This window comes from Mytilus galloprovincialis, chromosome 14 (genome assembly GCF_965363235.1).
Source record: "Mytilus galloprovincialis chromosome 14, xbMytGall1.hap1.1, whole genome shotgun sequence".
Taxonomy (NCBI): domain Eukaryota; kingdom Metazoa; phylum Mollusca; class Bivalvia; order Mytilida; family Mytilidae; genus Mytilus; species Mytilus galloprovincialis.
Genome location: NC_134851.1, coordinates 16,067,253 through 16,092,545, shown reverse-complemented (window position 1 = coordinate 16,092,545; position 25,293 = coordinate 16,067,253). Strand labels below are relative to the sequence as shown.

Genomic DNA, 25,293 nt, shown 5'->3' with positions numbered 1-25,293 from the left:
CAAGAAAAACAGACATATGACACCATTTTTTTATTTATATTTATGATACCTATCTTTTTGTATCTTATTTCAAAATTTTATCTCAGTAAATCTTTTTCTTTAGTAAAACAAGGAATAATTATGCTCATTTTAGAAATTCTGCTTGTAAATCTCACAGATTTATTGAAAGGCAAGACGAATAGGATGCATTATTATGAAGGATGCATAACCTTTACACTAAATCAAAATGGAAAAGGCCTTACAGTCAAAATAATAAATCTCACAGCTATCAGATCTGGTCCAATATCATACTCCTGTAGCCATACTGAATGTACACCAATATCATACTACTGTAGCCATACTGAATGTACACCAATATCATACTCCTGTAGCCATACTGAATGTACAATATCATACTCCTGTAGCCATACTGAATGTACAATATCATACTCCTGTAGCCATACTGAATGTACACCAATATCATACTCCTGTAGCCATACTGAATGTACAAAAATGCATTTTTGATTGAAAATGAGAGCAAAAAAGTTGATGAGAAAACGAAATAAAAAATACTACATCAGATGCGTATTTCGACAATAAATATCACTTCGTTGATGTTAGTGTCCAAAAATATGTCAATGAGAATAATGGCAAAATGTGGTTACTTGTAAAAAACAGTGGAAGACAAATATTAAAAAAACAAAAAAAAAAACCTTAATAACTGAATAAGACGGTGGTACTTAGATATAGGAAGATGTGCTACGAGTGCCAATGAGACAACTCTCATCCAAGCTACAATGAATAAAATGAAACCATTATAAGTCAAAGTACAGACTTCGACACGGAGCCTTAGCCCACACCGAACTTGTTTATATATAACAATGTACAGTCTTTCTTTTATATGTGTAAAAAAAAACAAGGCAAGTTTTTATCAGTTTTGGAAATAATATGACATTAAATATTTCTTCCACAACATTGTCATGTATGGTGTATTTATCAACTGCGAACAAAAAGTCGATACAGATGGTCGTTTTTTATTTCTGTACACCGGACTAGCGTTTCATCTAATAAATACCTTAATAGATATCGATGACGCTCGCATCAATACAATCTAACAGGCAAAAGGAATTATGATGTTAATAGCATTGAGGAGAAATACAGTTTATCTTACGTAATTTATTCCCAGGGTTATTACTAACTCATTCTTACAAACAATCTTAAATTATCAACCATGTTTTTGTTGAATGGTTTCCTAACAATCCCAGTTCATTTCTTTTTGTTTTATTATATGTCATTATGCTATTGTTCTAATATAAAGTTGAATGACACAATTATTTTATTCGAGTAGGAGTATAAACCATATGTGGATTCCTAAAAATTCTAGGTAATTTCTGGATAGTTTTAAATGTCGGTCTATTTCTGAAGTTTGTTCTAACATACCTTTGATATTTTGACAGGTATACTACCTTTCCCCAAGTTTAATTATAATTTTTTTGAAAAAATTAAACGGCAAAATTATGCTATATTTCTTTATATGTGACGTTTACATTTTATGAAGTCAAACACGCGAAGCAATAGATGCGGTTTTTAAATTTGATAGACGCTTTTGTATTTGTTTTGTTAGATATTGTTTGTTTTGAGATTATGACACAGAGATGACTGCTGTACCCATATTGTGACTATATTTTGAATATTTTGTCTGTTATGTTGTTTTTTTTTGACGCATCGTTGTAAATATAATTGAATTCGATGCGACTGTCATACAATTGAGAGTTTCACCATTTTCAACATTTGAGAAAGTCTGTACCGCTGCAGGAATATTACAGTTGTTGTCAATTCGTTTGATATGTTTTATCATTTGATTTTGCCATTTGAAGAGGGACTTTACGTCTTGAATTTTCCTCGTAATTGATTTTTTTGTGATTTTCTTTGTTTCTGTATGTTATAATGTTCCTGCTAAAACGTAAGGTTTTTGTTGACTTTTTTTTCGTGAAAAAAAATAATAATGAATTATTTTTTTGTAATTCCTTTGTATTGAGGCATTGAAGTTTGAGCAATTTTTAATAGCTTGTCGACTGGATGTTAACAATGAATAAAATTAAACTATTATAAGCCAAAGTACAGCCTTCGACACGGAGCCTTAGCCCACACCGAACTTGTTGATATATAACAATGTACAGTCTTTCGTTCAAGTGTGTAAGAACGACACAAGTTGCTTTGGCAATATTTTAAAAAATCAGGAATAATATTACATTAAATATTTCTTCAACAAAATTGTCATGTATGATGCATTTATCAACTGAGAACAAAAAGTCGATATAGATGGTCGTTTTTAATTTCTGTACACTGGACTATCGTTTCATCTAATAAATACCTACGGATATCGGTGACGCTCGCATCTAAACAATCAAACAGGCAAACGGAATTATGATGTTAAGAGCATAGAGGAGAAATAAGGTTATCTTATATAATCTATTCTCTGGATGTTAAGTTCAATGTCATTTATGGATTTGTTTACCTTCTTCCTATAGGTCTATTTATTAGGTCTAATCAGATGACACGAGGTCCTCAAAGTATTCATTTATCGTTTAAAATAGTGTCACTTACTTTACAAGGTAGAAGTAATTGATACCGCTTTCCATAACATTTGGCGTTTATGTTACTACATGTAAATCTTCAAAGATAGCCAACATATTCTGCTAAAATATCGTTTTCTTCATAAATGTCTAACTATTTCCATTTAATATTCAAATTTCGACGGCAATTTCGTCTTTTCCCTTACTGTTTTTATCTTAATCATTCTGTCATCCAGGGAGCTGAGTTACGAGCATTTTACTCAAGACCACTTAAAAATGGCATATTTGCCACTAGTACAATGGTTTTTAATTGACCAGAAAAACAATATGTGACAATGAAAAAAGTAGAAGTAATTCTTTTAAAAAAAATTGTCTAATCAGTCACCCTAGTTTTAAAATAGATGAGTAGATATGCACTTCATAACTAAAAGAAGATGAAATGTATCAGCTTATAATGTATATGATCTCTGACATGAAACTGTGATAAATATACACGTCGAATACAACATAGTTTACTGTACGAATCTGGATAGCACAGACGTAAGTAGCATATAATTTCTATCAAAATTTTAGGGGAATAATACAGTTACAATATTGATCAATGTGTGTGTTACTAAAAATAGTAAATTGCGAAATATATTAATTCTTATCAATCTTTTTCGACATTTCAATAACTGTTCAGTTGATTTTTCTGTGTGTTATTGCTCAATCTCAATACAAACAACTGATACATGTACAGTACTTGCAACCTTAGGCGTTACTGTTTGACGTGAACTTGACTGATCGGTGACGGATGTTTGACTGATCGATGAGTGATCGGTGATCGGTGACCAATAGGATCCGTCAGATAAGCCAAATAACCTATGTGAGAGTTACCGTGACAACGGTCATCGATCGATTAGTACGTTAAATTTATGCACGGATCGGACGGATGTGTATATATTTAAAATTCTTATGTAAATCGAACTCAACAGTGTTTACAATCGATGAACGCGGACCTCTACGAATATACCTTAATTTACAGGTTTATTTGCAATAAAATTGGTTGCAATAAAAAAGTCAAAATAGTATAACAGTATAAGATGCTTAGAGCATTACATTGTTTGTGTTGATAAATAGTTTAGTATTAAATATTGTTAACATCAGAGACATATAATACATAATTGTATTACATGTCTATGTTAACATGAACTTCTTCATACGAAAATGGTAAATAATTGACCGTCATTGGATTTTGAAATTTTTATAGCTTAAAAAAGGTTGTTTTTCATAAAATTAAAAGAATATCAGAGAAATCATATTAAAATTTTTCGCATTGTTTAGAACTACCAAAATTAATCTTCTTTTTATTAAAAATGATACTATTTTATTTGAAATCAGTTATTTCAAACAACTCGATATTAAATATAGTCTTTTAATCAGAATTGAGATATAATAAGAATTAAAATACTTAAACTTTTATTTTTGTGGAATAAAAATGCAGTTATTGCTTTATTTTGATACACACTATTAACCGCCATATGATTTCAGTACTTTTTTTATCATCAGGATTGGTTGTTTTTCATAAAATATGTTTACTTTAAGGAAAAAGGTATTTAATTTTTGTACACGTTGCCTAAAATGCAACTATTTCTTCATTTTACTGAAGTTATTGACCGCCATTGGATTTTTGTACTTTTTATAGTTAAAGTAGGTAGTTTTCAATAGAATTAAAAGAATCTGAGAAAAATTATACTAAAATTTTATTCGCATTATTTAAAATAACCAAAATTATTCTTCTTTTTATCAAAAATGATACTATTTTATTTGAAATCAGTTATTTTTCACATCTCAAGACAAGTCATTGAATTAGAATAGGATATAATACGAATTAAAATACTTAAACTTTTATTTTTGTGGAATAAGAATGCAGTTATTGCTTTACTTTGATACAATTTATTAATCCCCATATGATTTCAGTACAATTGTTCATCAGGATTGGTTGTTTTTCATAAAATATGTTTACTTTAAGGGAAAAGATACTAAAGTTTTGTACGCGTTGCCTAAAATGCAAATATTTCTATATTTTACTGAAATTATTGACCGCCATTGGATTTTTGTTTTTTTCATAGTTTGGAGTAGGTTGTTTTTCAAAGAATTAAAAGAATGTCAGAAAAATCATACTAAAATTTTGTTCTCAATTGTTAGAAATTACCAAAACTATTCTTGATTCTATCAAAAATAATACTATTTTATTGAAAATCAGTTATTTTTAACATCTCAAGACAAGTCTTTTAATTAGAATAGGATATAATAAGAATTAAAATACTTAAACTTTTTTTTGTGTGGAATAAGAATGCATTTTTTGCTTTATTTTGATACAAATTATTAACCTCAATATGAGTTCAGTACTTTCTGTTCATCAGGATTGGTGGTTCGTCATAAATTATGTTTACTTTAAGGAAAAAGATATCAAATTTTTATACACGTTGCCTAAAATGCAAATATTTCTTCTCATACTTGAAAATATTGTAACTTCAACTGCAATGAGTTGTTATAAATATATTTAATATCAGTCTATGGAAGAAGCGTATCGATAAAACCTTTTCTTATATCACATAGCGATATTGTCTAATATCAATTGTAAATATGCAGACATTCCATGCGGAAAATGTTGTTTTCGGCAACAAAAAAATGAGATACACTAAAACTTATTGTTTATTATATAAACAAAAATTTAGTCTAAATATACATTCAGAAGTTAGTTAGAAGCAAACGTTTATGTCCGTGTAAAATTTGAAGTGCTGTGTTTTTCTTATATACATACATATACAAATGCTATTATTTCTAATATCAATGCGATACTTTTAAAATATCATAGCGGTGTTTTTGTTATATCAATATTAGTACTTATTAGTATTAATATTTGACTGTTGTACCTATACTTCGACAATTTTACTATGACAGAATTTGATGAGACTGTCATACACGTGAGAGGTTTAGCACTACAAAACCAGGTTCAATCCACCATTTTAAAAATTTGAAAATGCCAGTACCGTTTGGTTTAATAAACAATGTCGTAATCAAATAGCTAAGTATCAAAATTATTGTTCACATATATAACATTAAGCAAATTTTATAATGAACGCACCAAAATAATATATATATATGATATGCTCGCAACGCACGCATGGAAGACTTTCTTTATTGATAACAATGAAACTAACTTGTAACAAAGATGAATCATAATTGTCCTCGTTCAGATTGATTCGACAAAATCTGACCTGTACTTTTGAATCTCCTTTTTTATATAAATTAGATCGTTGGTTTTCCTGTTTGAATGGTTTAACACTAGTGATTTTTTTTTCTATATAGCGTGGTGTTCGCTGTGAGCCAAGGCTCCATGTTTAAGGCCCTATTTTGGTTTACTTGAAACAAATTTTTACTTTGATGGAAAGTTGTCTCATTCGAAGTCATGCACCATCTTCTTATATCTATAAATCTTTAAAATTTCCCCTTATAAATAACTGCTTTCCAGTCCTCCAAAAACGTCATTTGGGTGCTGAATCTTGTACAAAGTTCAATATGAACTAACACACTTCTAAAGCTTTAACAGGAACGACAGTTATAATGGTACAAGAACGATTACGTCAATAAAATTACCAAATAAACAGCACTGAACGATCTAAATTTATAAATATAAAATACATACGGATTGTTATTTTGCTCTAAAAAATGTTCGCATATTTATACAATCGGTTACTAGTCAAAAACTAAAGTCAAATCTCTGTGGCAACAATACATCGGAATGCCCTCACGGTCATCGCGATGTAAAAGAGCGTCCATGCGGCGAGCTGGTTATGTTCATAGAGATATCGATTTACCAACGGGAAAAGTCTTTGATATCCAAAAAGAACTGTTTTCCTTGTCAATATTTTTTCTATGTTAATGATAAACACATTTTCTGTTTGACAAGATTTTTTATTTTCGTTGCATCTGAAGTCGTTCAATTTATAGTCTGAGGCTACTCAGTTCGGGACATCAGCATTTGTACATTTTGATTTGTTTGGAATATTTATTCTACCATTTACATATTCATTGTTATTTGGAGCTGTATTGGATTGGTTGTTTGAATGAATGTTTTTCTTTTCTTTAAGTAATGATATTGTTGTCTATTTCGATATTACCCATGTGGATAGGCTATAGCAGTGTGACCTCGAGGGTGGTTTTCAAAAGGGGGGTTCCAAACCCAGGATAAAGGGAGTCCAACAATATGTCCCCATTCAAATGCAATGATCGACCAAAAAAAGGAGGTTTCCAAACCCCGGACACTCCCCCTTGATCCTTCACTGGATCGATATTAGAATCTAATAGGTCGGTAGACTATTTACAACCGCATTTAAATTCCACCATTGCATCATCACTTCAAATAAAATTAGTCGGTTAAACCATGTGATTGAAAACAATAGACTGAACAGGTTGTTAACAGTTCAACTATCAAGTGATATTGATCCTCTAACATTAAGCCGGTCTGTCGTCATGAACTCAGTTTGTGAATTATGTTTGCGGTTTTCTTGACACGCATTGTGACGTGTCATCGTATTCATTTTGTATTAGAATAATATAGGAGTTATATTAGAAAAGTATCGCATTCATAATTTTTTGATATTTTAAAAGCATCGCTATTATATAAGACAAACATCGCATTGATATAATAAAATATAGCAGTATCTTTGACTTATAGGTGATTTTGGCTTAGCAAACAATTGAATTTATCTCAATTGCATTCTACTGAATTTGCTACGTGATATTTATTGAATGTGTACATCTACAAATGATAAATCGTGCAATTATGTTTCATTTATTTAACAATTCAATTTTCTCGTTTAAATACACCTTGCTTGTTATTACGTAAATAATTCATGGAAATTATAAAGCAGACGTATGTCGTGTTAAATGTCACCCTGTTTTAAGAAAAGAGTCATTACTTTATACCAAGAAATCTACCTTTCTTCGTTCAAATGCTAACATTCGTCTGAAATTTCCCACAATGCAACTTGTTGATATAAGACAATATCGCTCGTTGATATAAGAAAAGTTTTTATCGAATCGCTTCTTCCATATACTGAATATGTACTTTGTACAAAATGTGAATAATTCAAAAATAAATCTGTTTAAAGTTTACTTTTTGTTTTTGCTGAACAAACATGAAATTATTCTTCATTTTCATGGAATATATTGACGCCTTTGGACTTTTGTACTTTTTATTGTTTATGAATGGTTATTGTTTTAATAAGGCAAAAAAGACTATCAGTAAAATATAATGTAATGTTGTTTGCATTGTTCAAAATTATTCATTTTTCTTGTTAAATCAAAACCAGCATATTTTGTAATTTGTTATTTTAAAGGCTTCGGTTGTGACAAGAATATAGAAAGGCCGTGATTGTGATAAGTTTTTTGACTGAATTTTATGATGATAAGAATACAAAAATTTAAAATATTGCAAATAATAGAGTAAAATTTTCAATACCTGATCCCTCCATTTCGTCTTCTCGACTATTTTTGGAAAATAATAAAATCAAAATCGCGATATAGACACCGTTTTAGAACACGCCGGGTTTGAAAATATAATATAACCTAAATAAAAATGAAAAAGACCATTCTTTAATGAAAAAATTTAATTTAGATTTTATCTGTACATTTCTTTTCATTGCAATTCATTAAACTTTGTTAAATAATTAATAAAAAATGTATCAGTTGTACTTGAACGTTCGTATTTCACGGGTCGCCATTTTAATTAAAAATTAAACGAAATTAAGATTCCGTAATTTGTAAAATAAAAAAAGTTCAATCCGTCAGCAAGGTCAATCGGTACTATCCGTCCGATCAATCCGATCAGTCGGATCAGTCAATTACTTTTACTATAAGTCTGACGGATTGCTGACATGAGTTTGACGCGAACTTGACTGATCGGTGACTGATCGATGACCGCTGATTGATCGCTAAAACAGTAATGCCTAAGGTTGCAAGTACTGTATATTAGAAAGCTGTAGGATGAGTAGGATGAGTTTAAGACCCACTGGTTGCACTCGTGTGTTTTCAGCACTGTGGTTGTTGTGTTGATTATCACTCAACAAGTATATATATTTGTTTAGGGGCCAGCTGAAGGAGGCCTCCGAATGCGGGAATTTTTCGCTGCATTGAAGACCTGTTGGTGACCTTCTGCTGTTGTCTGCTCTATGGTAGGGTTGTTGTCCTTTTGACACATTCCCCATTTCAATTCTCAATTTTATTCTTTACCACAGTCCCCATTACCATTCTTAATTTTATATATCAATAAGTGAGTGAGTAATGACGTCACTTTCAAACCAATATTAGCTTTTTTTTAGGTTTTGGGTTTCAGATATTTGAGTCTCGCATAACTGTAACCAGAAGACTGGCTACAGGAATGACGTCAATAAAGAGATAAAAAAAGAATTGAAAACAACACGTTCAATAATTTCATGCGTTCGAAGCGCTTTTCTGGATTTACCTTCATCAGGTACGCTCAAAGCCAAACATTTGAATCAGAGAATGTATAAGTACCGATACCATTGAAAAGCTATAAGTCAAAAATACATAAAATGAATAGCTAAATTCATCTAAAGTGAACTTTGCCTGAGGGAGTTGAAACGTCAGTTTCTTAATTATTTCAAAACTTATAAACGGATAATTTTAGTACCGACTTTCTGACTACTAAGCTCATGATACCCTCGGGGACTGATAGTCCACCAGCTGAGGTATCGACCCAGTGATGTGAAAAATTGAAATAAAAAATGTTTAATAATTGCATGCGTCCGAAGCGTTTTTCTTGATTTACCTTCATTACGAACCATGACCATTACAGAAGTTGGTCATGACATCGATAGATAATAATTTAAAACTAGTAACTTGTCCGAGAAAGCTATTTCAAATTTATCTGATAGAGTTAAACAGTTTTTCACCTGTGGTGTCTGCCGTTGATTAAATACGATCGTTGTTGTTCTGTGGATTCCATATTGTGTCGTTTCATACAATAAAAGAGGGACGAAGGATACCAAAGGGACAGTCAAACTCGTAAATTTAAAACAAACTGACAACACCATGGCTAAAAATGAAAAAAAAAAAAAACAAACAAAAAACAGCACACATGACACAACATAGAAAACTAAAGAATACACAACACGAACCCCCAAAAAACCAGTGGTGATCTCAGGTTCTCCGAAAGGGTAAGCAGATCCTGCTCCACATGTGGCACCCGTCGTGTTGCTTATGTGATAACAAATCTGTTAAATAGTCTAATTCGGTAGGTCACATTCATGATAATGATTAATTGTTGTGCGTTTCTCTGTTCTTGTGTGGTTGGTTATTTTTGTAATATGTCACGAAGTGTTGTAATTTTATCGGTATTTGTAAATATTGTACACAGGAGGGAGGTTTGACTAGCCTTTATACTAGGTTCAATCATATTTTTCTTGAAATGTCCTGTACAAAGTCGTGAAACAGACAATTGTTACAAAATAATTTGTTTCCATGTATTGTGGCGTAAAGATTGTTTCCCGCTTTTAGTTGATGTTTTATAAATTGACCATAAACCCAATTTTGCATGGTATGGTATCAATATTTCTGACCTAACATAACAGACTTTTTATTGCTTAATTCTTTAAAATTTAATATGCAATGTTTCGGATTTTTCGGGAATGTTCCTAGGTAAACACTTATCCGAGGTCGACCTTTATATATTTATTTCATATCTAGTATAGTAGATAGCTGTGTGTCTGTTTCATAAAAATTTTCTTCAAATTTACAATACGTGCATATGTATAGATCTACGTTGTAGCTAGTCTTTTTACAGACTAAAGAAACTGAACAAGTACAAATGTAGATCAGCACCTTTGGTTAATTATTCATATATATATATAATGAAAAGACTCTTTTCTCGTAATCAAATCTTTCATAAATCTTCATAAGATCTGATAGAGATAGTAGTTATCAGTGTTATACTGTTGAATTCACAGTCGACTGTCGTATTTGTTTTAACACCTATTTGATAATATACAAAATGTCTCCATGTTTAACAATTGAAGAAGTTTGTGTAGATCTCATGTCGGGTCTATGCATGAATATAACAGGAACCATAATGTTATTCCTTGTACGAAATATCTTGACATAAATCGACATCACGTCTTTTTACATCTGTTTCACAGTATCATGATTATATACCAAAGCCGCCCGTGGTAGGGTATATTTTGAATCAATGTCTTCGGTTTAATGATTAATGAAAATGTTGTCAATATTCTTATTGTTTTTTCAACCAATATCTGGTTTAGACTTAGAGAGTTTTTATTTTGTTGGCAATCGAATCTTTCCGAATTATATACCAAAATGTTGCTATTATTGTGTTAAGATATTCCAAATATTTCTGCCATTTATTTACGAAGTTGTTGTCCGCATCTATGCTAACTTTGTCTAACTGTTTTGTCAGGGTGATATCTGTAATACAAGTTGTTTTATCTTCCAGACATTCACACTTTAGACCGTATAATTCTATTAACTTAAATCCCTCATATATATATGCTCATCCCTTGCAGTAAATTTTGTATCTTTAAAGTTCACTGGTGGTAAGCGGATGGTCGTAACTAAAAGTTACGACCATCTGAATATGGGAGACAACTCTAGGGATAAGTTTTTCTTTTCCGATTTTCGTGCAGTAAAAGGTTCATTTGAGTCAAACCGCTTGTCTCATATACATATATCGTGAGTGCATTCTTATTGAAACCAAATTTGACACATAAAATCATTCCAATTTTCGTAAAATAGTCATTCAAAAATTCGAGCATGATGGTCGTAACTTTAACTTGTGATGGTCGTAATGTCAACTATAGTATTCTGGATGATGGTCGTAACCGACACAAGATGGTCGTAACTTTGAAAGATGACCGTAACTCAAGTATTTAGACGAACTTTTATCAAGCTATTTTAAAAGTACTGTGCACATGCATAACCAATGGGCATGTTAATAAACTCAGTTGTTATATAAAGTTTACTACAAAAAATATTATTTCATTTGTTACTCTGATAATGGTATGCAGAAATTAAGTTAAAGAATTATCAATCATACATTTTTTATATGTTCCAAACGACCATCATTTAGGAGAGACAGTGAAAACTAATCAACTCGCATTAAGCCAAATAGTATGTTAGGGTTGAGTATTAATATATTTTTACTGTACGTTAAGGCATAAAATTGTTGAATATTTGCTTTCAGATTTTTTTTTATTTACGACTTTTTATTTCCTGCAATCATGTCGGCAGATGAAATTATTGAACGTACAATTTTGAACAATCTTCTTTAATTTTTAATCAGCTATTGCAGTTTTTATAAACATTTGGTTTTTAAATATTCGGCTTTTGGTGAATCATGATTTAAAATGAAAATCCACAAATGCCTGGTGTTTTTATCGTGTTGTCTTTATTTTTTATCGATTGCATGACGATCTTGCGGTATATCATTGATAATTGTTCTAAGTATTGGTTCAGAATAAAAACTTAATCCATGGTGTCGCAATGAACATTGTGTTAACCTAGAAAGTATGAATAAGGTTGAGATATTTTACAATGCTACACGCGTTGAATTTAAGAGTAAGATCAAATATCAGTAGTTTGTAGACGGGCTTGTAGCCAGGATAATATTACAAGGTAGAACTAAATGTACTGTGGCAAATATTACATACATATATGCAGGTATATATTTTACAATGATACACGCTTTGAATTTAAGAGTAAGATCAAATATTAGTAGTTTATAGCCAGCCTTGTAGCTAAGATAATATAACAAGGTAGAACTAAATGTACTGCGGCAACTATCACATACATATGCAGGTTGAAAATAATATTTATGTTATATGTTTATATTGTATGAATGTACTCAGATTTAAAAGACCAGCACGCTGAGTTGAAGCATAAAGATCTATCTTTTAAATATTATCCTGGCTACAAACTATGTATGAATACTGTTTGCTGAAGTCCTTTTGCTGAAATTCAAAAAAAATACATTATCATCAGCATATAGTAAACAATGTAAATTGCTGACCCTTTAATATTCTTTAGAAAGAAGTTTAAAGATCAATACTGTGAAGGATTTTTTTTTTAACTCGTGTAGTAATTTTGACTCTAAATATGCCGCCTCTAGTAGTGGAAAGATGATCCCAAATTGTCAAGCCTGTGCCAGTATCTGATCATAGACTTTGCAATGACAAAATACAGAGTTAATCTACCGAGTTGAGAAAGATTGGCAAAATGTGTTTCTCTTTTGGTAACACCATGTAAATGTTTACAAAATTCAATGCGTAGTCTTTCTGAAAGAATCGTAGGATAAGCCTGATCTACATTTGTAGTCATAGTTTTTTTTTTTTTTTTTGAAAGGGTTGAAATATCCCCAAATTTTAGTACTATATAAGAGAATAGGTTTTATTGTATGCTCAAAAACATGAAGGCTGTTTTTTAAACTTGGAATCAGTGATAAAAAGTCCTTGCGTAGCTTATGGTAGGCTTTTAACGCCTGTTATTAAAATAAAAATCATGTTTGATATGTCTGCCTGTCTTGTTAAATACTATGGCTTGGTTTTATTGGGATTAATTTTCAAACACCGATCTTAATCCATCAAGTTTACTTTGAAGTCCTTTTGCTGAAGTTGAAAAAATGGCAAGATCATCAGCATATGTATAGTAAAGAATAGGCTGGTCGTGAATAAACAACAGCTGGATCAGGGGAACTTTTAACACAATCAGGAAGTTCATTTATAAAAATTTTAAACAAATTTGGACTCAAATTGTCTCCCTGTTTTACTCCAACTTTAGTTCTAAAGAGATCTCTTATCAAACTCTCTAACTATATTCAATAGCTTAAGTTTTATCCCTGGGAGAATGACAGTATCAAAAGACGGCAACCATTCTACCTTCTTTTGTATTACAATACTTATTTATAATAGTTTTTAGAATGAACATATGGTCAGATGGTCGTGTTTTTTTTTTTTTTTTTTGGTAAACCCAATTTGGCTCTCATCAATGATAAGATATTTATCTAAGGATTTACAAAGACGTCTTTTTTTTTTTTTTTTTGGTAAACCCAATTTGGCTCTCATCAATGATAAGATATTTATCTAAGGATTTACAAAGACGTGTATCAAGTATCTTATTAAAAAGGCTTCCCCAATGAATCAGTAATTGTAATTCCTCGATAGTTATTAAGATCGGATGCATCATTCCCTTTATGAATTGGGAATAAAAAACGTGTGGTCCAGGGTTCATGGTATTTTCCATAAGAAAGACAAAGATGTATAGCGGATAGCATGGTACCAATAGGCGAATTCAGAATTTTCTAAAATTATTATACCTGAACTTCGAATTAGCACCTTATAATCAGCTTGACTATATACCAAATGACAATACGACTTCTCAAAATCCAGGCTAAGAATAAGATGTATGTTGTTTAATTCGATTACGGACCTGCGAATTCGCGGATATGGTCTTGTCTCGATAACGATCCCCATAACATTATTTTGACCCCTTACTTATGCTCTTTTGACTTAAAGTATCAATTTTAAATTGTAGATTTTTCTTTTAAATTCAACCTAGTAGGTACATGTACATACTAGTTTTTAAAAAGTTTATCTTTTCAATACATGCAATATATAAAGAAAATAGATCAGGATACTGTTATTTCATGTGATGTCAAATCTGTTAAAATCGCCTTTTCTTAATTCGTAACTAAGAATGATCATAACCAGAGCTGTGTGTTAAAATGAATTCTCCACTTTTGAGAATTTATATTGTTATTAAACTTAACAGCTTATAATTAGTTGCCTCTTGGTTGATTTTATACATTATATTTTAAGTAAAAGTGACTGGTCATTTCATTTTGTATTTTTTTTTTTCGATTCGTTCCAATTTTCTTTCCTTTCGCACTTTACAGGTATCCCTCTCTTCACCTCTTTTAGTTTTTATCATTTAGTGAAATCAACTTCAAAAATATATTATATAATATATTCATATAACAAAAGACACGTTTAAAACTCTTGACTTGTCTTATTAGGTCCTATTTAATAAAGAGTTACGACCATAACAATTTTAAGTTACGACCATCACAATTTTAAGTTACGACCATCACAATTTTAAGTTACGACCATCACAATTTTAAGTTACGACCATCCTGAACATTTTTGTTTTTTTAGTTACGACCATCATGCTCGAATTAATGAATGATCATTTTACGAAAATTAGAATGTTTTTATGTATCAAATTTTGTTTCAATATCAACGCACTGACGATTAGTATGTATGAGACAAGCGGTTTTACTGAAACATATTTTTACTGCACGAAAATCGGAAAAGAAAAATGTATCCCTAGAGTTGTCTCCCATCTTCGGATGGTCGTAACTTTAAGTTACGACCATCCGCTTACCACCAGTGAAGTTATCACACGATAAACAATCAACATATTATTTATGGTCTTGTAGATTTTGAATATTCTTTGACCTTAAACACTTGTTACAGTTTCAAAGTTATATATACGGTAATTAAGAATTTAAAGCCACATGAAACTTCAAAATTGAAAGCTAAGTAAAACATGTTTTTTTATGCTTGAAAGGTTAACATTTACTACACAAGAAATAAACGAGAAATTTTTACTCGAAAAGAAATCGTCTATCTTATCAAAATTTTCATTATTGTATCGATATTGAATTATTGACTTCCCGACATTTTCCCGTATGCAATGACCTTAAATACAAATATAAATCGGCCACCGAACAGAGCAAGTGCGAGGGACAACCACGTTTTCATGAAAGTAGATACATAGAAATAACAGGTTCCTAAAAAAAACAAAGTTTATGCAACAAAACATTTAACAACTGTCAAGGAACAATTTAATTGACAAATGGGAACGCATGGAAAATATATAAAAACACGACATGGCTCTTTTAATTCACTTATCTGTTGCGCTTTCCACGTATTCTGTTTTTGATGTTTATCAATATAATGGTCAATTATAAATTTCGGCAACAAACGTGAAGATTAATAAGCTTGTGATCAATATTAATATGTTATTGATGTAAAATAAATATTAAGTAAAGATACGCATATAAGACTAAGTTAAGTGTACATGTATTGAATCAATGATTTCTAAAACATCAAAATTGAAAGAAACTCGATTAAGGTTAGAAAAAGAATTAACGGATAGTTAACATATTTCTGATATTGCATGATGTCACAATAATTTGATTTAGTTTATCAACGTTGTTTTGCTTTAAAATACGGCACGACTTTTGTCACATAACCTGGATCTGCTTACCTTTATCGAGATACTTGTATCACCATCTGTTTTCGTTGGGTTGTTGTTGTTTAGTTTCATATCTTATTCTTCTTCATAAATAAACAGTAGTTGTGAAACAGAACAGCAATAATAATGAATTGATTGATCCCGATTAACTATGTTATTTTCTTTCCAGACCTAAAGCCATCATGCTGAAGATGTTAGCAAGTATCCTGCTTCTGTCCGCATGTTTCTTGGCAGGTTTGTCATGACTTATAAATTATTTTCAAGATGATTTAGATTAACTGAAATGTGCATTGTATATAATGTGATAACAAAAGACAAGTGACATTCATAGTCGTCATTGTTTTACTTGTTGGCACATTCGTTCTGAAAGATTTAGGTTTCCATCCTTTATTTTTTACAAAACATGACTGGGAAGGAGAGTTTTTTTTTGGACACTCAAACCACATATTGTTATATCTATTTTGAACCTCGTATTTGATCCCTTTATTCAAAACGATTTTAAAAATTCAAACGGCATTAATGATACTTTTTTTTACATAACACCTGAACTACATCCAAATAATTAATATCAGATGTGTGTTACATTTTAATGTTGTATCGTTGTTCTCCTCTAATATTTAATGCGTTTCCCTCAGTTTTAGTTTGTTACCCCGATTTTGTTTTTTGTACATAGATTTATTAGTTTTGAACAGCGGTATACTACTGTTGCCTTTATTTACGAGTGCATTACTGGTAAATGTTTTGTTGCTATGTTGTAACTGGCCCAGTCGTCACAACAATGCAGATGACAATTTGTTTCATTTTCTTTAAATTTACTTTTCATCAGATGTTGACTTTGTGATTTTGATGCTTCAGTACATAAATAATGGTACATTGATCTAAACCAGAATATCATAAAACGTCTGTGACACAACCGTTCGAGTTATTTGTTTTCAATTTATGTTCAGTTGTAATGGATTTCATTAGCTAGCGTTATTATCGCTACAGTACCTTACAGTAACGGTTGAGAGAGTGGTTTGAAACGTTAAAATGGGTACTAATCTTTTCAGTTATATAATTCCTCGGGTGTATTCGAGGAGGGGCAAAAGTACCAAAGTGACAATCAAACTCATAGATCGAACATAAACTGACAACGCCATGTTTAACATAGAAAATGATAAACAGACACATAATAGTACAAAATACTCAACATGGAAAATTAAAAACTAAGCAAAAAGAATGCTACCAAAAACTGGGGGTTGTCTCAGGTACTTCGAACTGTGATATGATAGGTAGAATCAGTGTCTGAGACACATTGACCAACACCTTGCAAACAATGATTATTATACAATAATTCATTTATATATTAGTCTGCAAATGAAAGATCGTACAAGACTAAACAGAAATACAATGTGAGTTTGTCATTATACCATATTGTTTTCAAACTCGTAGAATACCATTTTCTGATCTATTTTTATTTTTAGCCAGTGCAAATTGTAAGTTCCAATGTTACCGCTTCGATGTTGGAACTTGGATAAACGAGAATAGAGCTTTTATCTGGTCTTGTGCAAATCCGACAGTTTTAACAATTCTATCAGTAAATGGTGTTGAAGAAAGAGTGTGTTACGCCAGACGTGGACCATTTCTTGTATCAAGGTACGATATTTAATTTTAGCCAATACGATTATTAGTTCAAGTTAAGATTTTTTTTTCAAATTTTTTCACACGTCTGTTTGTGACTTCAAACACATCAAGTAATATTTTTATTCAATGTAAGTCTGGTTATTATAATGGTTGTATTTCTAATATGACAGTACCTATACATGCTATATTTTCATGTTTTGTATAAAATGATTCCTTGAAAGAGTCAGCTTTCTCTTATTTCATAAAGTCTGCTAAGTTAACATAGTTTGGATACCATGTTAATTGTTTGTGAGATTAGAGCCACAAAGGCCCTAAAAATTACTATTGACAATTTAAACAGGAAAACTAAAGGTCTAGTCGAGTCCCATATCAGAAAAAAACTTAGGTTAGGAGAAGAACTATATCTAATACATGATCTAGCAATCATAAGAAGACATTGTCAGCATACATGTGAAGTTATACAACTCACATCGGTTTTAAACCAAATTGTATAGGACGATGTGACCGTTTTCCAGCTGGTTAAAATAAGAATCAGTATACTTCTGATTCAAAAAGGTATAAATTAAATTTTCGTAACTATTCTTATTTTTGTTTTGAAATAACTGTTTTAACTTGTATTAAACAACTTGACCTGATGGATATCTTATGGTACGATAAATTATACGACGAGAAACTCTTTGAAGATTCAAAAATTGACAAACAAATCAATATTGAACATACTTCACAGGTGAAATTTTCTACTTAATACTGGATGGTTCCAGTCGTCAGCTTTCAGTTCACCCAAACTGATAATTATCATAATAATGAATTTTGCAATCCGAGTTATATATTTATTAATTTGCCTCAAATCACAACAAATGTATTGATTGCTTATTGATTGTCCTTCTATTTTCCCAGAATTGGAAATACATACAGGTGCATAAAAGATGTTGCTTATAACACTAAAGTCGGAGTAGCACTTATCTATATTACACCAGCTAGTGAGTAATTTTAAGATCCGTTTGATCTAGTCGGTTTTCAATATTTGAAAATCGATGAAAAAAAGTATAACCAAAATACCAAACTTTAAGTCAAATTAAAAAAAGGACGAACAAAAGGATAATACAACGTGTTTAATAAATAAGCAAGTAAAAGTAAAATTACAAAAATAATCGACTCCAAAGAAAATTCAAAAAGGAACGTCCCTAATCAAATGGCAAAACCAAAAGCTCATAAACATCAAACAGTTATATTCCTGAATTGGAACAGGCATATTCTTATGTAGTAAAAATTCACTGTAATGTTCCTGACTTGGTACGAGCATTTTGGAAAATTGCCAAAAAAATCATGTGATGTAGCTTATTAAACCTCAAATGTCTATGATGTATAAAACCACTAATTCAAAATGTTTTCTACTGTATCATTGTCAAATCGTGACATTTTTTGGGTATTTCTGGTATGGAATGAAGGCTTAATCCATCTCTGTAGAATCCTGGATGAAATGATTTTTCCGGACAATTTGAAAATAAAACGAATAATCAATATATCTATCAACTAAGGCAACAATAATAACTACAACTACAAAAGACGTAGGTTAATAAAATAAAACACGCAATATTGAAATTGATGACAATTTGAACCACACGAGGCAAGACTATATATATGAGCTGCACGGTACTTTGAGGCCGCAATATTTATAAAGCAAGTTGTAAATCTGATCTGATTGATCATGACAGTGCTATGATCCTAAAAAAAGTTTTGAAATTTTACATTCAGTTATGAGTGAGATTCACGGTGTATAGTTTTAAGTCTATCTTTTGTGAATTTCTGTTGCTAGAACTTTTTGACTGATAACTAAATTATACAGTTATTCAATTATCACAATTGCAAGATGATGAAAATATTTCAAGAACTCGAGACCATGTTAATGTCAATGCTATGAAAAAGTAAGAGTCAAAACTGAAAGTAAAACATGCCAACAAAATTATGCGTTTGCTTGTATTTCATTTTTTTGAACTGTTTGAAAAGATCCATACCAATAGATTTAAACTAAAGAACTTTTTTTGATACATGTATTACTTTCAGAAATTTATTTAAAAGAGCCATCTATATGTGAAGTTTGTTCAGGAAGATATATACCACGAGTTTCAGTCGGTAAGTATTTTTTCAATTCATTTATATCTGTACGTATTTTTTTGTAATATGTAGTCCAATTATGCTATATGAAACAGATTCAAGAGTGCACATGTCTTGATTGAAGTCTCTATGATTTGGTGAACATATTCAAAGAGCTATACATGTTGCGATCTTTTTTTAACACCACACATACTATACTACCAGGTTTTTATCTAGAAAAAAAACTTTGCATAGATAATTTGGAAAATATTTAAATTTGAAAATTGTGAATATGAAAAGAAAGTAATTTCTGCATTTTTCGTTAACACTGTATTTTAGTTGATATTCATTTTTTCAAAGTTATTTGCACATTTTGTTTAATTTACTTGTTATTTCTCATTCTTAATACAATTTGCAATACTTAGATTATAGTCTACAGACAAAGATATTGATCTCAATTTACTATTCGTCGATTTCAATTGTAGAACATAGAATATACCATAGTTTTATTGTTCTTTTTTTATTACTTAGCAAAAGGTCTAAATCGTAAGTATTACCTTTATTTGTTCTTTTTTGCATTACAGAAAAGAAATCAAACTTATACTGTTCGCATAATGGTTCACAGAATTCCATTATAAGCAAATATTGATGGCTAAATAAATCTAATTTGTTGGAAATATTCCACAATATCTTGAACAAAGTAGCACGTTTTACAATTTGGAATCATCGCAAATTTCGTGCTTTGTTAAATTTTCCTGCGTATGAAAATGATATGATATTTGATATTGTCAAAATTAAAACGTTGTAACAAATTATGGTCCCGCCAATAAATTATATATGCAAATTCTTAATGTTTCCGTAAAGAGAAAAGAGGCTGAGGATTTAAATAAAACTGAAACCGCTATTTAAAAAACAAAGACGACAAAAATACAAAACATTCACGTTAACTTACATATTATATTAAAGACAAAGCTACGCGTTACTTGACAAACACTTAGGGTGTCCACATGTAGCTTAGGAATAACTTCTTTAAAAAGGGGAGGTAGACGATTTCAAAATGACATCAAAACTCACTCAGAACGATATGGCTAAAAAAGAAAGAGAAAAAGTTACATATCCGTTTTTCGTTATTTTGTTTTTTGTACATAAATTAGGACGTTAGTTTTCTCGTTTGAATTGTTTTACATTGTCATTTCATAGCTTTTTGTTAAAGACTATATTGTATGGGATTTGCTCATTTTTGAAGGCCGTACCGTGACTTATAGTTTTTTTTTAATTTCTGTGTTATTTTAATCTCTTGTGGAGATGTGTCTCATTGGCAATCATATAAAATCTACTTTTTTATACACAATAGCACTTTATAGAAATAGTTAAAAGAGATGATTATACCAACATACATTATATGATTGTTGATGTATTGTGAAAGTTATATTAAAGTATGTTCGGAGAGAATGTTTATCTATACAAACTTAATGACTTTATCTTTTAGTAGAGGTCTATTTAAAAAAAAAAGAGAAATGAATTTATCGTTTCTTTATAATAATGATCAATTATCCTGTCTGTCAAAAAAAATAAAAATGAAAAAAAAAATTCTTTCTTTTTCAGACGAGCGTGCCAGACAAAGTAAGTTGTATGCATTGTTATATAAAAATTATCATTTATCTAAACATTACCATAATATGAAGATCAAGACAATTAACCGTGTCTAATTCTAGAAGTCTGCTTTGTATATGATCACTTCCTACTTGTGTATCTGTCGAAGAATTTTTACATTCAACTAATTTCCACAGATTATCAAAACTTACTAAAACGTTAAGGAAAATACTTTTTGATAATTTTTTTTTTACGGTATTAATACAGCTATGTCCAACAATATTGAAAGTAAATGTTTGACTCTATAATCTACTGTTTTTATAAAGAAGTTATAATCAACCTAGTATAAAGCTAACAAACATGTTATTTTCAGAATGCATTTAAAAATTTATAAAAATCCTTAAAATCGAAAAGGTCAATACTTGTTAAGTTAATATCATTATACAAGTGATAATTCTTTTTGCGTTGTTAGTTTATTATAAAGAAGTAAAATAACAAAATACCGAACATCCGTGGAAAATTCAAAACAGAAGGTCCATAATCAAATGACAAAATCAAAAGATCAAAGACATCAATCGAATGCTTAACAACTGTCATAGTCCAAACTTGTTACAGTCACTTTCTGATGTAAAAAATATTATATCAAGTTCTATAGCTATCTAAAGCTCTCATTTGCATGATGTTCGCATAAAATCCTATTGAAATTGACAACAATGCGTTTTAAAACAATAAACCAACGGATATTACAAATAAAATACAGACACTTAATACCTGATTTATTTCACTTGACTTGGCGGAGTTTAACCGATTCGCTTATCTAAGACCAGTCCATCTATAGGCAAGTGTTTCGGAATAAACTTATGAATGAATTGTCTAGTTATTCGTCACAATGTATACATTCAGTTCAATTGTATATCGGTTTGGTGACACTTAAAGGTCATTAGAAAACACCTATAGTTATAACGGCCATCATACTTATTACAAACATCTTCAAATAGACTGTCCTTATAGAAATTGAAACGTCAGCTCCGCCCGATCAGCTGAAATAACATTGGTAATACATTTTAATGGAGCATTCTTGATATACATTACTAATAATATAATCTATGTCTTCTGTTAACAGCGATCTCAGCACGTAAGTAGTGTATACTTAAAAACATGTAGGGTTTTCTGTTTCATGTAAATAGGGAAGTATTTATTTGATGCTCCTCAGAGTTAAAACATTTGTTTCAGATACATTGTGCCACTCCTACGTTTTCAGTATGTTCTAAGTCACTCCTGCCTACGTTTTCAACTTGTTTAAAGCCACTCCTACGATTTCAGCATGTTTTGAGCAACAATGTTTTGAAATAGTCCGACACCTTTATGAGACAATCCGAAACATTTGTGAAACAATCCGACAAATTTGTGAAACAATCCGACACATTTGTTAAATAATCCGACATATTTGTGAAACAATCCGACACTTTTTTGAAACAATTTAACAACTTTGTGAGACAATCCAAAACATTTGAAAACAATCAGACACTTAATATGTGAAATAATCTTACACCTTTGTAAAACAATCCGACACATTTGTTAAATAATCCGACACCTTTGTGAAACAATCTGATACCTTGTTGAAACAATCTGACAATTTGTGAAAGAATTTGACACCTTTGTGAGACAATCCGAAACATTTTTGAAACAATCCGACATTTTTGTGAAATAATCTTACACTTTTGTAAAACAATCCGACACATTTGTGAAACAATCTGATACCTTTTTGAAGCAATCCGACACATTGTGAAAAAATCCGAAACCTTTGTGAAACAATCAGACATATTTTTGAACAATCTGACACATTTATGAAATAATCTGACACCATTGTGAAACAATCCGACACCTTTGTGAACAATTAGATATCTTTATGAAGCAATCCGACATACTTGTGAAACAATCCGACACTTTGTGAACCAATCCGACACCTTTATGAAACAATTCGACACCTTTATGAAATAATCCAACACATTTGTGAACAATCAGATACTTTTATGAAGCAGTCCGACACACTTACGAAACAATCCGAAACCTTTGTGAAACAATCAGACATATTTTTGAAACAATACGACACACTTGTGAATCAATCCGAAACTTTTATGTAACAATCAGACCAATCTAACACATTGTGAAACAATCCGAATCCTTTGTGTAACAATCAGACATATTTTTGAAACAATGCGACACACTTGTGAATCAATCCGAAACCTTTATGTAACAATCAGACATCTTTTTGAAACAATCTCACACATTGTGAAACAATCCGACACATTGTGAAACAATCCGAAACCTTTGTGAAACAATCCGACATCTTTTTGAAACAATCCGACACACTTGTGAAACAATCCGAAACCTTTGTGTAACAATCAGGCATCTTTTTGAAACAATCTGACACATTGTGAAACAATCCGAAACCTTTGTGTAACAATCAAACATCTTTTTTGAAACAATCCGACACATTGTGAAACAATCCGACACATTGTGAAACAATCTTACACTTTGTGAAACAATTAATCAACTTTTTGAAACAAGCAATCAACTTATTTAGTAATTCATCCAAAGACCAGTCGTCAATTGTACATTTTACGATCATGTAGATCATACGTTTTGTTATGTAGTTAAACATATCCGAACCTACATCTAGATCAATGATTTATGTTACGTTTTACATTGATAATATGTGATCATATGTCTATAAACTCATCATAGATACCAGGACTAAATTTAGTATAAACGCCAGACGTGCGTTTTGTCTACAAAATACTCATTAGTGACGCTCGAATCCAAAAAAGTTATAAAAAGGGGGGGGGGGGCAAATAAAGTACGAAGTTGAAGAGCCTTGAGGACAAAAATTCCTAAAAATTTTGCCAAATACAGCTAAGGTAATCTATGCCTGAGGTAGAACAGCCTTAGTATTTTCAAAAATTCAAAATTAAACAGTAAATTTATAAATATAACCATATCAATGACAATTCATGTCAGCACAAAAAGTGCTGACTACTGGGCTTGTGATACCCTCGGGGAAATAAATTCCCACCAGCAGTGGCATCGACCCAGTGGTTGTAAATAAACTCATCAGAGATACCAGAACTAAATTTTATTATAAACGCCAGACGCGCGTTTCGTCTACGAAAGACTCATCAGTGACGCTCTAATCCAAAAAAGTTAATGTCTTTTTTTTGTGGTTTATTTCTACTATCAAATTAAGTGTTAACACTTCATACATGATTGCTTATCTTAAACGTTCTGCTTGTTTTTTTTTTTTTTTTTTTTTTTCTTTGGGTATTTCTATGCATGCAGTTGCTATACATTTAATTTATAAAACTATGACATTTACTTATCTAAGAAACAGGTTTGCCACATTTGATCACAAGTCTTGTTTTAATTAACACATGTTGAACATTTAATAGGTCCATCTTATTCATTTACTGCTGTTCATATATAAGTTGATATATTCATATACAATGTAATAGGATTCTATTTTAGCCTTAGGGTGTAACAGACCAGCATTTTGTCCAATTAAAGATTGGTATAATGACAAGCCATGTAGCCCTGGACTAATCAATGACGATGGACTCGTTTGTAAAAGCTGTATCAGATATTAGGATAAATTCTACCAAAGAAGCTGCAATTTAGCAATATTTGTTAAACAGCATCACTGTACAAGAGTATAGTTACTTAACAATTATGTTACTTAACAAATATATATAACAAAAACTGCATTTTGTTTGGTTATTTTTTTTTTTTTATTGATAATAAACGTGAGACGCACAAGATATTAAAGAGATATTCAAACTCATAAATCAAACAAAAAAACTACCAACAAACAAACAACAGTACATAAAGAACAGCATATGAAATTGGGAGTGAGCAACACCCTTAAAAACCGGAGATGGTCCCAGGTCTTCCGAAATTGTAAAAAGATCTCTGGGAAAAGACTGAAACTAGTTTGGAATTTGCATTGCTATGTCTTGATTGAATCTTATTTTTAAATCTAAGAGTTTTAAAGAGAATACATAATATGACTCATACTATACTATTAAGTAGATATAGT

At 30.8% G+C, this 25,293-nt stretch overlaps 1 protein-coding gene across 2 annotated transcripts; it reads left to right on the top strand.

The window, feature by feature from the left end:
* The first annotated feature begins 2,983 nt into the window (after nt 1-2,983).
* Nucleotides 2,984-24,959, top strand: LOC143058027 (uncharacterized). Of its 2 annotated transcripts, none has more exons than XM_076231488.1 (9): nt 2,984-3,095; nt 16,060-16,124; nt 17,354-17,525; nt 18,411-18,493; nt 19,578-19,646; nt 20,139-20,153; nt 21,213-21,230; nt 22,324-22,335; nt 24,726-24,959. In XM_076231488.1, the coding sequence occupies exons 2-9, from the start codon at nt 16,073-16,075 to the stop codon at nt 24,842-24,844; spliced, it is 540 nt and encodes a 179-aa protein (XP_076087603.1). In that variant the 5' UTR covers nt 2,984-3,095; nt 16,060-16,072; the 3' UTR covers nt 24,845-24,959. The 2 variants fall into 2 exon arrangements, with proteins under 2 accessions (XP_076087603.1, XP_076087604.1); XM_076231489.1 differs by lacking the exon at nt 2,984-3,095 and adding an exon at nt 8,731-8,776.
* Nucleotides 24,960-25,293: the final 334 nt, after the last annotated feature.

Excerpts from the sequence above, each read along its gene's own strand:
- LOC143058027 (XM_076231488.1), top strand. The coding sequence starts at position 16,073 with ATGCTGAAGATGTTAGCAAGTATCCTGCTTCTGTCCGCATGTTTCTTG. Across the intron at positions 16,125-17,353 it reads GTCCGCATGTTTCTTGGCAG|CCAGTGCAAATTGTAAGTTC; the intron begins GTTTGTCATGAC and ends TTTTATTTTTAG. Across the intron at positions 18,494-19,577 it reads TATCTATATTACACCAGCTA|AAATTTATTTAAAAGAGCCA; the intron begins GTGAGTAATTTT and ends TATTACTTTCAG.